The 21,622-nt window shown below is 36.4% G+C and overlaps 1 protein-coding gene across 6 annotated transcripts in view; it reads right to left on the bottom strand.

Moving 5' to 3' along the window:
- The window catches only part of PLS1 (plastin 1), a 40,673-nt gene that overhangs the window by 5,740 nt on the left and 13,311 nt on the right, over positions 1–21,622 (bottom strand). For 5 of the 6 annotated variants that reach the window (XM_088060958.1, XM_088060961.1, XM_088060960.1 and 2 more), the window contains exons 2-12: positions 17,100–17,207; positions 13,776–13,939; positions 12,495–12,624; positions 10,729–10,861; positions 9,872–9,953; positions 8,532–8,697; positions 8,285–8,427; positions 7,137–7,232; positions 5,710–5,905; positions 4,020–4,040; positions 809–887 (exon numbers count right to left, since the gene is read on the bottom strand). In XM_088060958.1, coding sequence (XP_087917084.1) covers positions 809–887; positions 4,020–4,040; positions 5,710–5,905; positions 7,137–7,232; positions 8,285–8,427; positions 8,532–8,697; positions 9,872–9,953; positions 10,729–10,861; positions 12,495–12,624; positions 13,776–13,939; positions 17,100–17,169 — 1,280 coding nt within the window. In that variant the 5' untranslated portion in view covers positions 17,170–17,207. The remainder of the gene's footprint in view (positions 1–808; positions 888–4,019; positions 4,041–5,709; positions 5,906–7,136; positions 7,233–8,284; positions 8,428–8,531; positions 8,698–9,871; positions 9,954–10,728; positions 10,862–12,494; positions 12,625–13,775; positions 13,940–17,099; positions 17,208–21,622) is intronic. The other variant, XM_005527066.2, reaches the window with a different exon arrangement.

Genomic DNA, 21,622 nt, shown 5'->3' with positions numbered 1-21,622 from the left:
ATGTTTCAATTAAATAATTACTTTCATAGGGCAGGCACAGACAAAATAGCTGCTAAGATAGTTTTAATTTATTGATCTAATTTTAGTTCTCTTAGGACTTTCCCAAATGTTAAATATTCATGTTTTATCTGCAGATGCCTACAGATGTATTTTGCTACAGAATAATCAAAACCAATGAAATTATCTTGCAAAAGAAGAATAGGAGGAAAAGTATTATTTTCCCATCATATGTTACATTACTGATAATCCCCATCAGCTACTTTATAAATGAAATTCTCCATGTTAACCTACCTACAGATCACTTTACAGAGGTCAGAAAACAGAAATAATGAAATCAATTAGTAAATATACATACAAGCAGGTGTTCCCATTTGCTCCCTCAATCTCATACTGTATTGACAGGATTTGAATCAACTTCTGGTGTAATTTGAAAGCGACCAGAAGCACCTAAAAAGCTTGTTATAAAGCCCTTTATCTGAGGGATACATTGCAGAGCTTCTTACATTCTACTGAAAAAATAAAAAATTTTGCAGCATGAAACAAAATTATCTCTACTTTTAAAAAAGTGTAATTCAATGTACAAGTGAGTGAGGGGGGAAGATTTAAACCTTCTTAGGTTTTCTAGTTTATCTAGATTATGACTAGAATATTCAATTCAGATACTGCTTAATTTGGTCCTACAGACCAGTTTTGAAGTGGAAACCTGAAAATCACTATTCTAGTAGAAATACAACTTCCCTCTCTTCTTTCCTTCTTTCTTCCCCTGTTACCCAAGGAAAGTCAAATAATTATTTTTAAAATATCTTACCTGTATAAATGATTAACATATGGACTTACACCCAGAGAATTCATCCAGTTTCTGAAAGTTCTTTCTTCCTTACTTTCTCCTATGGTCACAAACATAATTCTATATAAGTTATTGGAGAAAACAATTTAATAAGCAACATTTAAATGCTTATATCCCCCCCACACCCCTCTCCCACCCCAAAATATGTTCATAATTTCCCAAACAGTAGTCTATACTACAAGGCAATCCTATCCAATTCAGATTCACTCAGTTCTGGGCACAGGGCAGGGGCACTACAGGGAAGAGTACTATTAGACTATTAGACATTTATCTGAGTAAATACAATTTGATAAAATACAGAAATAAATTTTTGTTCTATTTCATATAATTAACATATCTCGGAGATGATTTATAATAATTTCCTGAAATTAAAATGAGTGGAAACTGCATTCAACAGTACCATTAGATCTGTTTGAAATGACATCTTTTCATTAAAAGTCAGTACTAACACATGAGGCACTATATCTCCACTCTCACAGAAGCTGACAGTACTAACTTGCCAAGGGCCTCCCCAAAGCAACAGATTTCATTTTTTTTAGTTCTTTGAACTGAAAATGTGGAGAGGCAGTATTGGTTAAATTTGTGAAGCTATTTATACTGCTGTGGAGGCCAGTTATCTTCAGAGTTTTAACCAGCAATTCTACTTACAAGAACTGCATAAAATTCATTAGGAAGTAAATCCCAACCTCCATTTTCCTGACTTAGATTGCTTTTACTATTGCAATCCTGAGTCTTAAATCTCTTTCACTATAAAATTAGAGCTTGCAATAATTAATTTTCTACATACAACACTGCCTAAATTTTAACATCTCTGTGGCCATCTACACGTGAATCAGTGCTTCATAAGCTGTTTTCTCTTGCATCAAAGAGGAGCATTTGAGAAAATATTTAGCCTGAATATTTGAGCTTGGAATAACCTCTTCACTTTGCTCCCTGGGCTGATAATCCAGTTAAGAAAATAGCGAAGACACTACGGAGGGAGAAAACCTCTCCAAACAAGTACCACGTTTGTCTGATGAGGTTTATATAGGATGAAAACTGTCTCATTTAGTACTGCAGTTCTAGGCTGACTACAGAATAACGAATGTTTTTGTAAAATGAAATGTTTACTGTGTAAACATGTATTTATTATCAGATTAGAAGTAAAATCTCTTTAACATTATCTTTCCATGCCTAGACCTATGTCATAATGTTGCTTTTTAGATAGAAGTTAACATTTTAATCTAGGTCTCTTACCCTTTTATACAAAAAGCTCTGGACTTCAGAAATTTCAGCTGTAGTTTACAATTTCTGACAAAATAAGTTTTAGTTTAAAAGTTTCAGCCACCTTACCAGGTTCTTTCCTTTCCAATTATTATTAAATAGTTGACATTCATCTTACTAATACATTTTCTAAATTAAATTTTTTTTATATGCAATTCAAATTAGTGTTTGTTTCAAATATTTACTTGTAAAAATAACCAAAGAGCCGCTGATGAAACAGAAGAAACAAAGAAAAATACTATTCTGCATGATCATCAGAGAGCTTTGTTTCACATATTTCTTGCCACATTAAAATATAAAAGAATCACACTTTGTGAGAAATTTATTAAAAATACCAGTTTTTCCATTTAAGAAACAATTATAACTCAAGAATGACAGTTTAAGTTTATAAAGAGTATCTTTGAGATTATAGTATTTTGAAGTGCTTTTTAAAATGATTTTATGGTTACTGAGCTTTGAGTTGATTTGCTGTACCTAAAATACTGACTGCAAAGTGCTTTTAAGAACACTTGTCCATTACAAAGACAGTACTGAGGTTATTTAGTGAACTCTTATTAAAGAGCATAGCCACAAAAACAGGTACTCAGCAACTGCACTCAGACTGAGGATTTTAAAATGCTTGCTTAACACTGTCAGGGGAATCCAAAGTAGCAAAGCAGGAGCAAGAGCATGCAAGCTGGTCAAAACCCTTTGGGAAAGTGGGAGTCCAGGAACTAAACCCAGCATACTATATTTAATATGCCACTCTAAACAAATCCTTTTATCATGCAATACATGAGTTTTCGTAAGTTTTCCAGATGGCTGACCAATTTTTTCTCTCTATTCTTTTATTCAAAATATACCTTGTGATCCTATCAGGAGCATATCTTCTGCTGAGTGGTGCAGCAGATAGCCAAAATCATTGGGAAACTGCAGAAAGGGGGCAGAGCTACACAAAAGAGAGAGGAGCAAATTTGGTAGTATCCTTTATATTTATTGCCATCTCTTTTTTGAGATCATTACCCTGTGGAACTGAGCAGAAAGTAGCTGTAGGGAAGGGGATCAAGAATCCAAAGAGCTCCAAATATATCTTAGATTATCTCTAGAACACAACTGTGCTCTAGATACAGTTGCATCTGAAGTTCAGCCAGCTTGAGTGGGAGTTCTTAACCTTCTCATGGTGATAGCCATGAAGGCTGCCAGTAATCTAAGCAACAGCACAGGACATCTACACTGGAGGAAAAGTGGGTGGACACAAGCCACTCCTCTTCCTCTCCCCAAGAACTCAACTTTCTGCATGACTTTGACTCCCAGCTGCTGCTTTCCCCATTGGCAAGAGGCTCCTTGGATCAGCAGCAGCAGCATGCAAAGGTGGTGCAATAACTGAGCTCCAGACTGCCCTCTCCACCCCTACACCAGACCAAATGTTCATTTTGCTCTGTCAGTATTCGTGAGAGATATGCGCTCTCTATTTCAGTGCACATCACCACATGTATTATCAGGGCAGATGCCAGTTTATGCACAGCATTAACTCTCAAACTGAAGAGGACAGCCATACCATACTGATCAGGTGGGACAGTCCCTGAAAAGATTGAATTTATGCTGAAAAATAAAGACTTTCAGGAAGCTCCACACATGCCTACAGCTTGACATCTTGGTTTGTGGAAAGCCCTTACTGGCTAAACCCCCCAAAATACCTGTATGGCATTTGACTTACTGCAACTCTTGACCTCATTTTATATGCTGTGGGGTTTTTTTCCTTCTCTTTTACTTATGATGGCATATTAAAACAATAGAAAAATGTTAAGAACAATGCAAAAAAACAACCAGAAAAGGACAGAGATGATTAAACAACTGGGGAGGGGAAAAAGAATGAAAAATTGCAGAAAAACACTTGTTATGGAGTACAGAAAAGTACTAAATACAGTACCTACATTAGGAGGGGTCAAATCTGCATTTCATGAAGCAAAACAGGAAAGCATTATAAATTATGAGTCAGATTTCAACAGACAATCTATGATGAAACTATAAAGAAATCAATGTCATATTTTATATCACTATCTTGAGAAAACATTCGTATAAACACAGGACAATGGAAAACAAATAATACATTAACAGGAAAAAAGAAACATTAACAGCATTGTCTTTGGGCTGAAATAACTATACTGATGGTTTGACACCATAGCAGTTACTATTTGAGGGCAAAAAGGAGTCATCTACTTTTCTTTGAACAGATAACACTGGCATGATTATCCATCTCTAAAATATATACTGTAAATAGTCAGTTAAATTTGGTCAGTATTTATCATTACAAAATGATAACCTAGCATTCAGCTGATTGTAACTTGTGGTTTGGCTGGGACTTTGATCTCATCTAAATGTTTCAGGGAAGTCCACAAACTAATTCAACTGTTTTTTCCCCATGCCATTGAAAACTCTTCCCAATTTAACCAAGTTTTCAGTATTTCAAATCACACCAGCAACTTTATCTTCAGAGCAGAGAAGCTGAACTGAACATATTCTACCTCCACACAGCTCCTGTATACATTTCCAAGAGCTGAAATTTCTAATAAAACTGAAGCAGAGGAAGAGCAGACCTTTCCTTCAGTCATTTGTCCTGGCCAACAGGGACTGCAATGACTGGGGATATCACAGCTGAAAAGGGAACACAACGTCCTGTGCTCTACAACCTTTATCAGATCACAGCTGGCACCCAGCTGAAACTAGAGGAGCAAGAAGTCTGAAACAAGAATGCTCTGAGGGGTACAAGATTCGTGACACAGAGATGCAGCAGCACAGACAAATTATGAAAAAACAGGAGCAAAGGAAGATGGACTCACCTAGATGGAAAGGAAACCTGATAGGAACAGTAAGAGGAAGGCACGAGAAGGCAGTGCAGAGGACTATGTGAACATTGCTGATGATTCCCTCGAGTGCGGCACCCCTGATTCTCACACTCCTTTGAGATCAGTGAACAACTGTGAAATACACTGGCAGGAGCCATTCCATTATCCCAGATTAGCTGGTCCACAGCAAGGGCAACAGCCAAAGATTGTTACCAATTATCTCTTTATCTCTGGCATTAGAGATCTGAATTGTACAGTTAAAGGCCAAATTCCCTGATACGATAAGATCTATACAGGCTGTTGATACAATAGATTAATATAGGCTGCTGATACAGAAGCCTTTTTAAAAAAAGAAATGTTTCCTACTTTAAGAGGCAGCAAACTCATACACATATATAAATGCACTATGTGAAAAATACTTTTAAAAACTATTACACTTGCTTAACATAGCACTGCAAAGAAAAGCTAGAATTTGTACATCAGCTAAAATATAAATAGCATGGAAAGAAGCACAGGAAACTGAAAGGAAAGTAGGAGGACAGTTTTTGCTCCTGCAAATGAGTGACAGAAGGTTATTCAGGAATAACCATTTGGTCAGGCTAACATAAGTGAACAATGTACACACTACTGGGGTTTTCTACTAAGGCTTATATTGACTGCTAGTAAGTAAACACAGGCACCAGCACACAGGGATCCTATATGACAACCTAGAAGGAATACCTAAGTAGAAATCACTACTATTCTTATCGTCTGTATAGTTAGAAAGTTGAGTACCTTCTAATAAATTGAGATCATAAGACGAACTGTCAGGCTTGTGCAGGGCTGGATATGTGTTAAAGAGATTTGCAACAAAAGCTAAATTGAGCTTAGGGTTGCCTGCAACCACATCAGCTGGAGTTACAAACTGTCTGCAGCCCAATTTATCTGCCTGTTGGAGCATGTATTCAGCCCTCCTCAAGTCATTTTTATCCTAAAAAGAAAAACAAACAAAGTTAATTTACACTTAAGTCTAGTACTAGATTTTACTGAATCAGGTAATCTTTAAATGATCCATGCCAGCTCATCCCTCGTTCTGCCAATGCCTGAGCCCATGACAATTCCCCTCTGCATTCTACTGTCCTTCACTTCTGTGGCTGTCAGCACAGCACTCCTCATGAATCACAGCAACTGCAGCCAGGAGTGTAGAGATTATATTTCCATTTCCAGGCTGTTGATTCCCATATTGTGTATCCTTCTACATATACCAAAGGTTCACCACCACTGCTTTAAATTGATATTCTCAAATGCAGTAATTCCAGATGATGCCCAAAACCATCAGTAAGAGTTTGAATGCTTCAAACTTGCTTTCTTTTTAATATTTTTTTTTCTCTTAATCATTGTAAGTTGGCAACTTATGTGTTTTGTTCAATGGTCTTTATTAATAATATATTGGTTCATTACAAAATGTGATCATATGAAAAGTAGGAAATTACATGGAAAAAATTAACTTCTTTCTCACTCTCAAAAAATCTCAAACAAGAGCAAACAAGGAATTTAAGAGAACTAAAGCATGTAAGCAAATAATCTTGCACATGGGTTTCATGATTATAATGAATAACGAGATTCTACTTTAGATTCTGACTGATATATAGGTATCTCAGGCATGCAGTTCAACTTTGTATCAAATGCACTCAGAATAATCCTTCCAACAAGCATTATGAAGCAGCTTAAACAAGTGTTTTCATATCAGTGTAGGCTGGTCTTAGACCCTCTGTCCCTTTTACAACTTAAAGCTTGATAGATGCCACACTTTGCTGCTGGTTATTGGAAGGGCTCACATGTTATTTCTAAATACTATTTAGTTAGAGGAAGGAACAACCGTTTCTGAAGTCTACTCTTTTTCCTTGTCTGAATTCCAGAAGAGGAGAACTGAGCAGGATGTTGTAATATTTTTGTTGGATGACCCAGCTGAAAATCAATATACACTACTCCAAGTAAAACATAGCTCCAAACTTTAGACTGCATGATGCATTATCCTGTTTCAACAGCACTGTAGAACTTACTCAAGTTTTAGCTCATTTAAGCTCTTTTAACACTAAGGAATCTGGCTGGGTTTTTGCACACATTAGGAAACAAAAGAGGATTCAGGGATAACCAGAATTTTGGACATATACAGAGGTCCCAGATAATTCCAGTCTATTTTTACATTTCTGTATACTTACGTGAAATCCTGTAAAGTCAATTTTAATGGGCAATTGTTCAAGGTCATCTCCTTTGGGTGCAATCTGATTTAACAGATGGTAGTATGCTCTTGAATCCTAAAACAAACAGTGTAATATTAAAAAAAAAAAAAAGAAAGAGCAGCAAGTATGTAGCCTTTCCTAGACATTTTTACTGTAATGGTCCAATCCAAAAGCCATAAGAGTCAAAAATACAGCACCCCAATTTCAGTGAATATGGATCATACAGCCATTTTACTACCCCGTTTCACAAAGAACTTAGCCAAATGACAGAGAAAATGAGTATCTGCTCATTATTCTGGACAATGCTAATTACATTTATTCTGCTGAATATTAACTAGAGTGTTGTAATTAAGATATTCAGGGCAAATTTATATGGTTACCCACAAAAAGGATCAATTTTGCAGTAACAAACTAGAAGACAAAATAAACCCCTACTAGTCCTACAAGTATTTACTACTTCTCTCAAACACCATATAATATTTTTACCATAGTAGCAGTTTTCATATAAAACCTTAGTTACAGCCTGCTTTAATAACAACCTTCTTTGTAGCATTTGAAAAGATATAACTTGAAATTAAGGACATGGTTTTCTCCAATGAAAGGAGGTCTAACCACCTTAGTGAATCTTCCTCCTTTGCTTTCAATTTTAAAAAGTTGCTGTGTTCTCTGGTCAGCTGGGCTACTACAATGTTCTGCATGCCTTTGCAGAATGACTGAAGAGAGAATTCTGCAGCTCTGCCTCCTGCACCAAGGAACCTTTCAGCCCACGTCAGTCAGCTGACACACCAGCAAAGCAGTGACTGGCAGTTATTAGGCAACTAATTAGGTGGTGCAAATTATCCTAAATAACTCTAATAGCCATCTTACGACATTAGAACTTCCCTAACCATCAGCTTGTTGGAAATGTTCACTTTGCACTCTGATATGATAATACAGGGGATGAGCAACTAAATAGGATAGAAGAGATCAAAACAATGCTCTTTTAATGCTGAAAAATGCAGGATAAACCTACAGCCAGAGAAAGCAGATTACTAGTGCATCTAAATTCTTCTGATCTGACAGTTTTTTTCTATTCATTGTGTGTTTTAATACCACTGTGTTTGATTATGAGAGCAAAGAACACATACCTTAACGTCTTGGCTGAAGTTACTGATTTTCTGCCACCCTGCATTGGCCAGATGGTAATTCACCCAGCGTAGCAAGAGGTCTTCTGGGGAAAGCTTCATTAACTGATCCAGCTCTTCCCCTTCATTTAGCAAGGCAATAAGAGCTAAAAGCAAAAGAAAGAATTTTGAAAGAAAGCCAAAATCACTGCTGTTGTGGTCTGAGCTAATTCCAAGTGGCTGACATTGCTATACCTGGCATTACTCTTACCTTCATTTCTAGAGATTTCAATATCAGCAAAAAGGCCAACTTTAATGATCTGCCACAAGAGTCCTAATACCAAGTGTGGTTTTCCTTCTTGCAAATCTTGTGATCCAATATTGACAACTGTGCAGCCAATGGCAGATGCTGAGTTCAGAGCCAGGTTTAGGTTTTCCTATTTGGAATATCATCATTTAATAAACTTGTGAGATTGTATTTTTTAGTAAAATTGTTCATACTAAACTTTAGAAGAAATAATGCATTAGTTCAATGGCTTCCAATGGAAAATTGGAGGTTGTGAACTACCTTGCATTGTACCAAAATTTAATGAAAACAATGACAGTATTTAATATGGACCCACCAAAAAATTATGGACCCTTTTGCAGCTGGGATTACTGAGGAATACTTTAATCAAAATACTTTCTGCAATTCATAAGTACCAGTTATACAAATTAAACAATACTGTCATCCCATCTTAAATCTTACACATTTAGTCAAGCAATTGTTAAACTGTAATTGAATGAAGAACATAAGAAAATCACAGCAATTCAAAACCCTGAAATTCAAAGCAAAGCTAGTGGTTGTCAAAGATATTGACAAAGATTCCAAGAAAAAATAGCTGGCAGCTCTCATCAGTGTTACTATATTTTGCGTCATATTTCTCTGTCTAGAGAGGCAACATAAACACACGCAGTATCATCTTTGCTGACAAATCTTCTTTAAATAAGTAGCAATTACAAAACCCACTTGGAGGGTTTTGGCGTGGTCTAACTTTTCAGATTTTAATGTCACTGCCTAAAATGAAAAGTCTGCCATTTAATTGTGGTTTTTCATCAGCAGTTTTTTCTCACTGCGCCAGTAACTTATGGATCTACTTCCCTTTCCAGACCTGTTTTCTTAAACCCAAACTAAGTTCTTAAAAACTGTTGCTGTCCAACTTTTCCATGACTTCATACGCAATTAAAACTAGATCTCATTTTCTGTCCTAGTTGCCCTCCGGTATTGAAAGTGCATCATCGTATCACAGAGTATACAGCCATACAGATACTTTCTGCATGGCTAAAATACAACCTGGCCATCCACTCAAAGTCTAAAATTATTTTCTTCCGGTACTACATAAGGCAAAACAAAAATAGCTAATAGGGAAAGAATTAGGGAAAGCAAGAAAAAACTAGTTTTTCTGTAAATCATCTAAGAAATAGGAGAATGCAGTAGAGTTTAATAGAAAATACAAACTCATGTTTCTGGATTTTTTTATTACATATAATTTTTGATTTTTTTTTCCTCCACCAGGAGAACTGTCATTAAAACAGAAAAATACTTTACTTTTTAATTAGTGCAGTACTTACAGAAACAGTGAAAGGAGTGAGTTTTTTCTTATTAATAGCCCTTTCATCAATTGTATCTGGTTGTGAAAAGTTGATCATTTTGCTAAGGAAGAAAAGTCAAGAGTATATTCAAACTTCCACTTCTCAGAAAATATATTATTTGATTATAAACTATTAACACTAAACTAGCTGCAAATATTTCTGACAAGATTAAAAAAAAGACCATCCTCTAAATCTCCTCTCCTGTTAAATAATTGCACAGTCATTCAGATAATATGTTGCATTTTCCTTTTATAACTAATAGATCATACCTATAAATGTCAAAGAAAGTTCCTGAGAAGATTTCAACTGTAAACCGAAGTAATTTAAATGGTATCCATTGAAAAACTGTAGTATAATCAGAGTATTTCTGCTTCAGATACTGCATTTCTGTAGTACCTTGTATCTACATGGATCTTAAAGACTAATTCACATCAATATTAATAAGCTAATCCCTTGTTACTATGGTGTGTAAGTACTAGTAATTCACTTGAACTAGAAAGTTACAGCAGACTAAAGTTAAGGGACCTACTATATGGTCTCCGTTTTGCAATGGATTTAATTCAGATTTCTGTTCCTGCTATCCCATGATTTAATGACATTAAATTAATAATTAGTAACTTCTAAAATTATCTAAAATAGTGATTTTTTTTCTAATTATTTCAAGTATTGAATTTATGAACCGTAAATAGATTTTCCCCATCTTGCACCCAGATTGAAATATTTAAGAGTGGAGTCTTGATGTTAAAGCCTATCTGAAGATTTCAAATTCTTGTCACTGTGATCAGCATTTAACCTTTGAGATTAATTTCTTTTCTTTCTCATAGCCTTGGACTCACCAAAGAAGGATGCCATCTGCAAGGGATTTAAACAGACTGGCATCTGATGGGTTCATGGGTAGGAGGTGCTTACAGTCTGGGTCATCTTGTAGAGCTTTATTTATCCAATTAACAAAAGCAACTTTTTCTTCCTCTGAAAAGAAAGACAGCATTAAAATAAAAGATTAACATTGCCATGAATACATACTAGTAACAGTATACTTGGGTCAAAGAGGTTCATCTGCAACAAAATCCCTTAGTTCCACAGAGGTCAGTTATTTGAAAAATCAGAAAGAACACAAAAAATGGTAAGTACAGATTGCCCTTTCTCCCATTGCACCCCCTAAGCACCTGGTGATTTTCTGAAGGATAATATAAAAATCATAGGAACATCATAGGGAAGGCATCCTCATTGTAGACTTCAAATTCAGTCTCCCAGCAATTACAAAGAAGACGGGAAAATGTCTCATCTGAAATTTTTAACAACTCACTCCATGCGCTGTTTGTTTAATATGCAGCTTTTCATTCAGTCTTCTGCTGAACTTCTGAGACTGGCAGCCTTTTGAGACCAATCTGAACTGCTGAGCTGTCTTTAGCTTTGAGAAACTTAAGAAGTTTAATATCTCAATTTTAAATTCTCTTTCATATTCAGTGCATAATTTATTACTATGTATCTAAGAAAGCTTATTTGGATAACAGTCAATCAACTCTCAGTATCCAAATTCCCAAACAGTACAGGTGGTATTCACCCTACCTCAAGAAGCACCTGACTCATTAGTGGGAAACAATGTGAAATTCTAGAGCACACTTCACCTCATCATAAACAAGATGGCTGGTGAGGCCAGGCCAGGTGAATCGTGCTCTAGTGGAGTTTGTTTTCTCTCCACCAAAAATAAAACTGCATCCAAAGAATCACCTCTGATGCCCTACAGTCATCCTTTGGGATGGAGCAAATCCTCTGCTTTGAGGATGTGCCAGGTATAGCTGGTGCTGGAATCCTACTGAAAGAGTAGGATTCCACCTTTTTGCCACCTTTGGCTAATCAAAGTAAATCTTCCTCATACATAGAACCTTTACACAATCTGGAACCACACAAATTCCAGACTTAAGTCAATCAAAAAAGTTGCAATATTGCTGATTGCAATATGATCCTAGAAGGGGATTCACACTCTGGCCAGCACCTGCAATGCAATTAGGCACAATTACCAACTTAAATTGCATGGAGGAGGGGAAGATAGAAAGAAACAGATCAAATACTAAAATCAGGTTCTTCAGTGTGAGACAGCCTATGCAAAAACCATGCAGGAGTGAACAATTCTGTAATGGCAGAAACAGCTGAGGAGGCCAGTCCATGCAGAAAGGATATGTGGTGGTTTGTTAGTAGCTCAAGTTAGTTACCACTGTGAAAATGAGGATTCATTTTTTATCTGAACATAAGAGTGAGAGTCCATTAGCATATAATGAAGGCAAAAATTTGACTAGCTTTACTAGAAGTACGGCAAAGGGACCATTTTTCCCCCCTACAAGATGTCAGTGTTTGTTTTCCTCTTTTGCTCTCACACAGATGCCCAACTTGCCTCCAAGTTCAACTAAAAGTGAAACTAAGTAACAACTGAATACAGTTAATAAAATATCACCCACGCTTACCTTGTCTATCTCCACATGCTTTTGCTATGTTAATTTTCTTTCAACAACAACAGTTTCCAGTCCGGCTCTGTTTTATCTGTAGTGCAAATTTAAAGAGTCTTCCCCCATGGAAAATTTGCCTCTGTTTAATTATTTCTTACCTGAATAAGAGTGCTGTGTCCCCTCACTAGATATTGCTGATGTTCCTCCAATTGCTGTAATACCTTGCTTTTTGTTTATTGATTTTCGGAATGATTTGCTAACATCTTTGCTTTTCAATTCCTGAATAATCTGAAATTTAAAATATAGAAAGCATTTTGTGATTGATTGTACCTTCAAATAACTGTTAATTCATGTAAGCAGTCTAGAGTCAAGTAGTTAACCTGACTTTCCTTGATATTTATATTGACTTCTGTTTTAAAAAGAAATAATTATGTTTGAATATCCATATCTATACTGGATATCTAACATATTATTTCACAGTGAATACCTCTATTAAGCCATTCTATCTAAAAAAGTAGACATACAAATATCCACATAATTTTTTCACAGATATTTTGGTAAACTGAAGAACACAACTAAAGATACACACATTTTTGATGATATTACATTTTTCCCACTTATTTCTCCACATGCCTTGCATGAAAAAAGGTTATGACATGACAGTTAAACATGCCTTTCCTTTATCAAGCTAATACTATTTTCCACCTGCCTGCAATGTAAACCACACTGGATATACTAATATGTCCTATGTTTGCCCAAATACTGCAGAGGTCTCAGACTGACAAAGTAACAGACACAGTTAACACCTGGAAGCAAATATTTGCATGTTTAGAATCTCGGAAAGAAAGATCAGTAACTAATTCAACAAGCAACCTTCTGCAGTTAGCAGCAGTACTCTAACTTCAAAGCAAAACATAATCATCCCCAAACACCCACAAACCAACAGCCTGGTAAACTCTTGTTTCTTTTAAAATGCACCAGTGGAGATTCTAATTTAGAAAAGCCTAAAGCTTTGAAATCTGCCCAGTGAAAGGGAAAACTTGTACCTCGCTCCCAGAAAAAAACAGCCTTTAGTATAGAGATTAAGCATAGTGAAGCACTAGTAAGAGCAATCAGAGGCTGGTATCTAACTGTCTGCTCTTCTGTCAGAGCAAGGGCTGACCCAACAGTTCCTACAATATGCAGTCCTTCCCCTCACCTTGGAGGAAACAGAAAACAAAACAGATTGCAATTACTGTTCTTTCACATGCTGCTGAAATCCAAACCAATAAATTAAATAGGAGTGTGAAAGATAAAAATTAGAAAATAACTATATAGGATATTCTAGGTTGTCACAGAAAACTCAAAATAATAGTTATATATAACAATATTACTTATTGTACCACATAATTCTCCATAGAAATCAGACAGTAGAGAAACATCCAAAGGGAATGTCTTACTGAGACAAATTCTTCAAAATTGATTTTCCCATCCTTGTTGCTATCTGTCACTAAAATGATTTTTTCTACAATCTCCCGGACTTTGTAACCAGGCAAGGGCAGACTTGCTTCTTTAAACAGGTCTTGAAGCTCGTAATCACTGACATACCCACTGTTGTCAATATCTGTAGAATGAAAGCACAACTGTTAAACTTATGTAAACGTATGCATATTCATGTACTAAGATATGGTAACTGTTAGGAATAAATGAAGTGTGATAAACACAGTTCTAGGAGATGAGCGTTCCTTTCTCTGACATAGATATGTAAGTATGATCCTCTGTGGATCAGAGGGATAACTGTCTAGAACTTGTGCCATCTTGTTGTGGCTTTTTCAAGAGCTATCTTATGATGCCAGAGCACAGATATAACAAGAGAGCAAAATTGAAAATAGTGAAGTTCAAGATTTTCTTATTTTTTTAAGACTTATAACAAAATTATCTATAAACCTTCTAGTCAAAGGGACATCAGTTAATATATGCTTACTGCAATATTAAATCATTTGCAATCAGTAAGCTCAAATCTGAAGCATGTTGTTATTAGAAGAGCACACTGCCACAAGAAAAACTATTTACACAAGAAGTCTGTCTGACTGTATTTTATTTCTTATCCTAGAATCTGATAAACATTTTCTGTTCTTTAAAACTTTTGATGTGGTTTGGCTTACCTCTGAAGAGTAAGTCTGGGATGATCTGTATCTGTTTATTAAAGGTGACCTTCCTTAATCTATTAACTGGATCTGTTGGGAGCAATTTGAGCTGCCACCTTCACTTACACTTGGCTCCCAAGGCTACACATGGCAGGAATGTTCATGTACAGCAAAGTATCAGAACACTTTTTTTCAACAAGAGGTTTGAAATAATGGAAAGAAATTAATGGCTGTATCATATAAAAATATATTGAGTATCATTTGTGTTATTCATGATGAATAATACAGCAGTACAGAAACAACCAGTACCCTTTGTACTTTCACCTTTGGCCAATCTCTTTGCAGAAAGCTGTCTTAATTCATCCTAGTATAATAAAGAATCATTTAACACACCCATGTCTTTATCCAAAATAAAGCATAAATGAATCAACTGCGTTACCTGCTCCTGTTTTTTTTTTTAAATCTATGCATATTTCCATAAATATAATGTATATACATATTTATACAAGGAGAATTTGAGCATGTCCAGTACAATGGCCTTACCTGTGCCTTGGCTACACAATGAAGAGAGTACTTCTAAAAGCAAAAAAGCTGTAATTCATACATGGGTATAAATGAAGTCCAATCAAAACCAAGTCCAAAAGAAATCATATCCTGCCTAAGTAAGGCTGGATATGACATCTTCAGTGACTTTCATGATTATATTAAACTTCCTGAAAAATACTAGTGTATAGTATTTTCCCAGCTCTATGAAAGATACATTTGAAAGAAATTTAAGAGAACATCCCAGTGAATCAGAAACAGATCATGTGGCCACTTTTCTGACTTGTCAAGATGCTCCCACTTTTAGGTTTTTTTTTTCATTTACTAGTTAAAAACACCTCTTCATATTGTGTCTAGTATCAGAACTCAGCCAATAAATCAGCCATCCACCAGAGTGGATGAATGCCTCTCATCACAGAAGGGCAAGTAGAGAAACATGCTTTCATCTCCAGCCACAATTAATTGCCATACAGTAATTTGTCTGCGTATGTATTAATTCATCCCCTGGCTTGCAGACATGTAAGACCACACATAATAACAGGGATGGTCTAACCAGCAGAGGACATGAGCTCACTCAGATTACCAGCTATTTTATTTCTCTAGGTTCATCTTTCACAGAGGGTAAGTTTCCATGATGACAAGCTGAGAGTTAAATAAATGCCTTCTCTCAGTTTACAAATGTAGCTGCAAGCACTTTATCCATATAGACATTAGAAACGTGAAAAAAAAAAAAATTAAAACACTAATGATGCTTAATTTTTATGTTTTACATAAAGCATCAGGAAAAATTTCTTTTCAGTGAGTAGGAGCAGTACAGACAATTCTTAAAGCAGAAATATGAAAACATGCAGGCAGGGAACAGAGAAAAAAGAAGGCATACAGATGGTGAAAACCAAACATAGAAAAGCTGTCAGACAACACCAGTGAGTCTCTACCTATGCTAACATCCTTCAGTAGACTGATGCATGTATATAGTGTTCTTCTCCTTGATCTGTCATTCCAGCACCTGCAGGATATAAACTACTTGAGCTATAGATGTCCTGATGATTGTTTAACAGCAACTCATGAATTATCTTCCATGGATATATCTTACTCCCTTTAGAATTTCTACTCTTTGTTTGGTCTCAACAACATCCTGAGTCAATGGGCTCATTGTTCTATTATTTATCATGAAGTTAGTTCTTTTTATTTTAATCTTGCTGACTCTCTACTGGGCATCACGTGATACCTGTATTGGCAGAACCTGAATAATTCCCTCTTCATTTCTACATACTACTCCTGGTTTTCCAAATCTCTAACATACAGCTTCCCAATAGTTTCTTTACCAAGTAAAGACTCCTAACATTTGAGACTTCTTGCCTAAAATGATCCCGTTCCCCCCATCATGACTGATTACAAACATGGTTGTTTGATTTCCTGAGCTGCACAGTTACACATCACCCCTCAGAACTGCAGTAAATAAGAAATAAAGCAGATATGAACACTCACAACAGAAGTGCAATCTGGAAGAAAGGGTTAGTTGCTATATAATTTCTTCCAATTTCTGTGTGCTTGGATTAATCTGTAAACATCCTGTCAAGCATACAAAACTGTACAGTTATTTATTAACATCACCTAGCTACAAAGATTAAAAAAAATCTCCAAGTTGTTTACTTAAAACATAAAATCTGATTATATACATGAAATTATTAGTTCACCTAAGCATGCAAGTAAAGCAAAAACCAAGTGTCAGTAATCTAACATGACAATATATAACACCTGAAGCTTAATCAAACGTTTTTCAGAATTAAGGATTTCAAAAAACTGAATTTTGAGACCCATTATGTAGCATATACAATAACACAAAAAATGCTACCACCCTGCAAGAAAATGTATGTTTTCAGTGCTGCAGTTGAAAGAATTAACACACCTAGTTCCAGTGAAAGTAAGGGGCTCTATGTTAACATTCTCTTTACATTTTTTAGATATTACTGGCAATACAGAGAGAAAACACAGCCCTATCAAAACCAAGTGATCCATAAAGATTTCTTTGACACATCCTAAACAGTTTTGTAGTGTAATGACATTCTTATGATTCCCTTATTTAAAATATACCTATTTTGCCAAATGCTTCTCGTAGCTCTTCAAGCTCCTCACGAGATACAGTAGTTATGTTGTTCTCCATCTTCAGACAGCAGAGGTGTCGTCCTCAATTCCTAATACCTAATAATAATAATAATAATAAAGAGGTAAGATATAAGGCAGGCTGTAATTCCAGACACACAGGTTGCTGATCTATTCAACAAGAGGTACCAGACCTGAATGACATGTCCAGGCCTGTCACACTTAAAACATAACAAACACTTTAAAGTACATCAAATACCTAGCAATTCTTTCCACTGTAATAGTGAGTGAAAAATCACAATAGCAGCCCCTGTTTACATACATTTGATGTTTTCATTTGCATAGAGTAAGCACTGGCCAGCAACCTACCTCCATTTCTTGAGTGGTTTTCAAGCATTAAAATCTCCTCACACTTCAGCAGACAATTTTTGGAAACATTAATTTCTAAGTGAGATGCAGTATCATTGCCAAGCAGTGGTTAGTGCTGGGATCTAGTCTTGCAAAGCACTGAGCACTCCAACACTTACACAACATAAACCTCAGTCAGACACTTCCAAGTACCTGCCTACAATCCGTCAGTGAACGCTGGGGAGCCTTTCCACAACGGCCCCAGGAGGTACCACCTCCTGAACTCCACCACTCTTCTGATACTCAGTTGTCTCCTACCACTGTCAAAGAGCTGCATGAAGGCTTTTACTGTGCAAAGATTGGAGTCTTAGTGGGAATCGTTCTCTACTGACCTCCTTAGAAAAGAACAAAACTGAAGGCGCCTTCACAAGGGTTGATAAACTCCTGTGAAAGATTCTGCCTCCTGTACAAGAGGAAGATTCAGATTTATTGGTAGTAAGTGCAGTTTTGTAAAGAAGTCACACGCACTTGTCTCAACACACAAGTTTAGATTCACATTTGCCATTTTCCACCGTGCAGTGCCACTGGCATACACAAGGCAAACCCAGAGCATGACAACCCTGCCTGCATCAAGCTCTGAGCAGCACCTGGCTGGAGAAAGAGAGAGAGCACAAGGTGCTACAGGTGGGGTTGTGCCTGTCCCAAATGTCCAAGTTTCATCTTTGCTCTTACTTTATACGCCAAAAGTGGCTAAAATCCACCTTACATAAATATTTCCATCAAAGCTGTTCTAAGCTTGCCTGAGTTTTCCTTCTGCTGTAGTGCTTTTGCTTTAGAGCAAGAAAAAACATATCCCTGGAATGACCAAGCTCAAAATAAATATATTCAAATCTGCTATATGCAGCTGCTTCTTCCCCCAATATCGTGCATACTAGCAGAAGAGGACTGTTATCTGCTTGGACAAGACTCTAGAAGAAGAAACCTGACTTCTTGGTTTTACCATGAATCATGCCCTTAGGAGAGACAGTACCTTTGTTTCCCACCTTTTGTAGAAAATTTTCTTCCAAAATGCTGTATAGAGTTCTTAAACAACAGTGGGCTGTTCTAAATAGATCTTGTCTACTTGGGTTAGTATTTTCTGTGTCTCCACTGGGACTGCTGCTGTGGGTCACACAGGATATGGCCTTGAGTGTGGGTGGCAAGTTAAGTCTTTTTCCTTCATGTCACTAGATCTTATTTAAGTACTAAAATCCTCCTTACCTGTTTTGCTAAGCTTACTAACAGTATGTACCAGTCTCCATACTGAAAAGAAAAAAAAAATTAAAATATATATTCAGAAAGAATAACCTTTCACATAGATGATTCTGGAGGTGCAAGTATCTTCACTAGGAACCTGATGTGGCAATTGAAGAAATAATGAACTATGGAAAAATTGGCAAAAAAAAAGAGAAAACATTCAAATGCAAATTACTAAGGAAATTTAACAGGCTTCAAATCTTAAAAAAACAACACCAAAAACCAAACAGATGACACTCCTCTGAAATATAGAAATGGCATAACAAAGCATAAGTGAAATATTTAGCTATGCAAGTATAAAAGACAACAGCATTTTTGCTGGCACCATTAATGTTTTTAACTGTTTACCATTATCATGACTCAGATCTTATAAATTTCTGCACAGTTGCATGCAATTAGTTTTGCTCCTGCCCTTTTATGATTAAAGATTCAGATTTTCTGTCATATTCCATTTCATAAAATAGCAATCTTTGATTTCCAAAGACGTTGATTATTTCAGTTACATAGTAGAAACATCTGTTCTTGAATGATGCAGAAAAATAAAGCTAATAACTGTTCTGAAGAGACAGCCTTAAATAGCCTATGATATCATTACGGGGTAAATTATCTGGTCAATCAAACAGCAGAAGTACTGCAATCATGGTTCGGGCATTCAGGAGAGACAGAATTTGAACATTCAGAGACAACACCTTAACTAGTCAGACATTTCAGACAATTCCAGTCCACAAACAGGGACCTTCTATCTAAGCTAATAAATACCTTGCACACCCAGACTCATCACCACCCAAGATGACTCAGGGCACAGGCAATTCTGACAAGATTTAGCCTCCAGAGGTACTTGTGTCTCAGAACTATGACTACTTGTTGAAAGGTATATAGATTTACAGTGAACATTTCTCTGTACTCTGAGAGTGTTCATATGACACTTAGACTTTCTGTAGTCTCTGCCTACATGAAACCATTTCGTGCTGCTCCAGGATAGGGTAGGTACAGACACTGTTTTAATACTGATGAAGTACCCTTGATCCTCTCTTTAGTCCTTGAAAATATGCTTAATGTGAACCGACAATATTTATGTAGTCCTAGTCTGCTTTCTATGCCTAGATGGCTTTTTCAATCTAAGGACAATTCACTGGACTCTGCTGGAAATTATCCACATCCAGCATAAGACAGATACAAACTACAACTGGTACCATCGTGGTATTTCTTTGTGTGCAGAGGAGTATCAGTGGCTGAGCAGCCACAAAGCATGAAGTGAATAGGGCCAAGAGCAGTTCCTGCCACATTTTTGACCTGTTATCAAAGCTGTCAGAAAAAACAGAGCACTTAATTGGCAATCAGGCCCAATAGTTGTCTCCATCCATACAGGCAAGTGGCAATTTCTTTTCTAGTTCTTCATTTCAAATTCTATTTGCCTCATTTCCACACGCAGCTGCTACTGCAGTGACAATGGAGTTTAGAATGCTGACTCGAGAGCTTATTTTCTTTTGTTGCTGTTCTTTTTGTCTGCATCAGGGACACACCTCCTCCATCCCTGCTGCAAATACTGCCTATTGCTGCATCATTCTTAAAGCTGTTGTCTATAATGACAGCCAAGAGAGCATCATTTGCATATACAGGTTGTGCTTTTATGTCAACAACCAGCTGGTTATTACTATGTACTATCTATAATCACAAAACATGAAAATTCTCCTTCTCTTATTTGGCTTTGAATCTGCTACAGATTTTAAATGGAAACCATCCCCCCAATACAGTTTTTAACCTGCAGTATTCCTGTGTTAGTTATCCAGGATGCTTTAAGTTGATGTGATGAGAACAGGGTAGCTTTCAAGCACTGTTGGTGTCTTTTAATCTCTCAACGGAACAAGCTAGGAATTCTATCCAGTCTCAGTGAGAAAATAATGCATTATAAGGTATAAGACACACAAAAGAAACTTTAAAACAGGAATATCCATCACATATTCCCTGTAGACAGTAAGGAAAGAGGAAATGCTAATTAAAAATTACTGGAAATATTTGCATATAATAAAGATTTGAGCAATGGGACTAATACACAGAATGCTAGCTTGGTATGAACACACACACAGAGGTTTCTGATGTTTTTCAAGAAGATAAAACTATCCAGATTTGTTTGTTATGTTTATTTTTTGGTTTCCCCTCCCCAACTTATCTCAAACTGAAAGAACTTTCTACTTATGCCAAGATTATTCTTGTCCTTCAAGTAAAAAGATGGTTTGGGGCCAATTGAATTGATCCTTTAATAAAGGACAAATTGTATTAAGTGTTGCACTAGCGGTCTGTAATAAAGCAGCAGTGGAGATAACCTGTATTAAATTAAGAAAAGGTAAAGTTTTTATCTTATTGTGATAAGTCTCAATCTTTATGAAAAAATGAATAATCATTAGAGTTCAGTGACTTTAGAATTTTATTATTATTGTCGTTTGCCCGGGTATAGGATATGGAAAGATAGCTTATCTTTCCTGTATCACTGGTAAGGCTGCAGCAGACATCATTAGGAAAGAAATGCACTGTATGGTATCCAAAGTGAAAGAAGCCTTGATTGTGGAACACTGTCACGGAATCACAGAATGTCAGGTTGGGAGGCACCACAAGTATTACCCAGTCCAACCTTTCTTGGCAAAAGCACTCTCTGGACAAGATGGTCCAGCAGCCTGCCCAGCCAAATCTTAGAAGTCTCCAATGTTGGGGAATGCACCACTACCCTGGGAAGACTTTTCCAACGGCTGACTGTTCCTCTTTGTGAAAAATTGTCTTGTGACCAATTGGAATGTCCCCAGGAGAAACCTGTAGATGTTACCCCTCCTCTTTTCCATGTGACTTCTTTTAAAAGGGAGTAAGCACCCTTTAAA

This window comes from Pseudopodoces humilis, chromosome 11 (assembly GCF_049639895.1).
Source record: "Pseudopodoces humilis isolate 2021_Gansu_Grassland_sample_001 chromosome 11, ASM4963989v1, whole genome shotgun sequence".
NCBI classification, from domain to species: domain Eukaryota; kingdom Metazoa; phylum Chordata; class Aves; order Passeriformes; family Paridae; genus Pseudopodoces; species Pseudopodoces humilis.
Note: the sequence above shows the minus strand (reverse complement) of the source record. Positions and strands in the feature narration are given on the sequence as shown.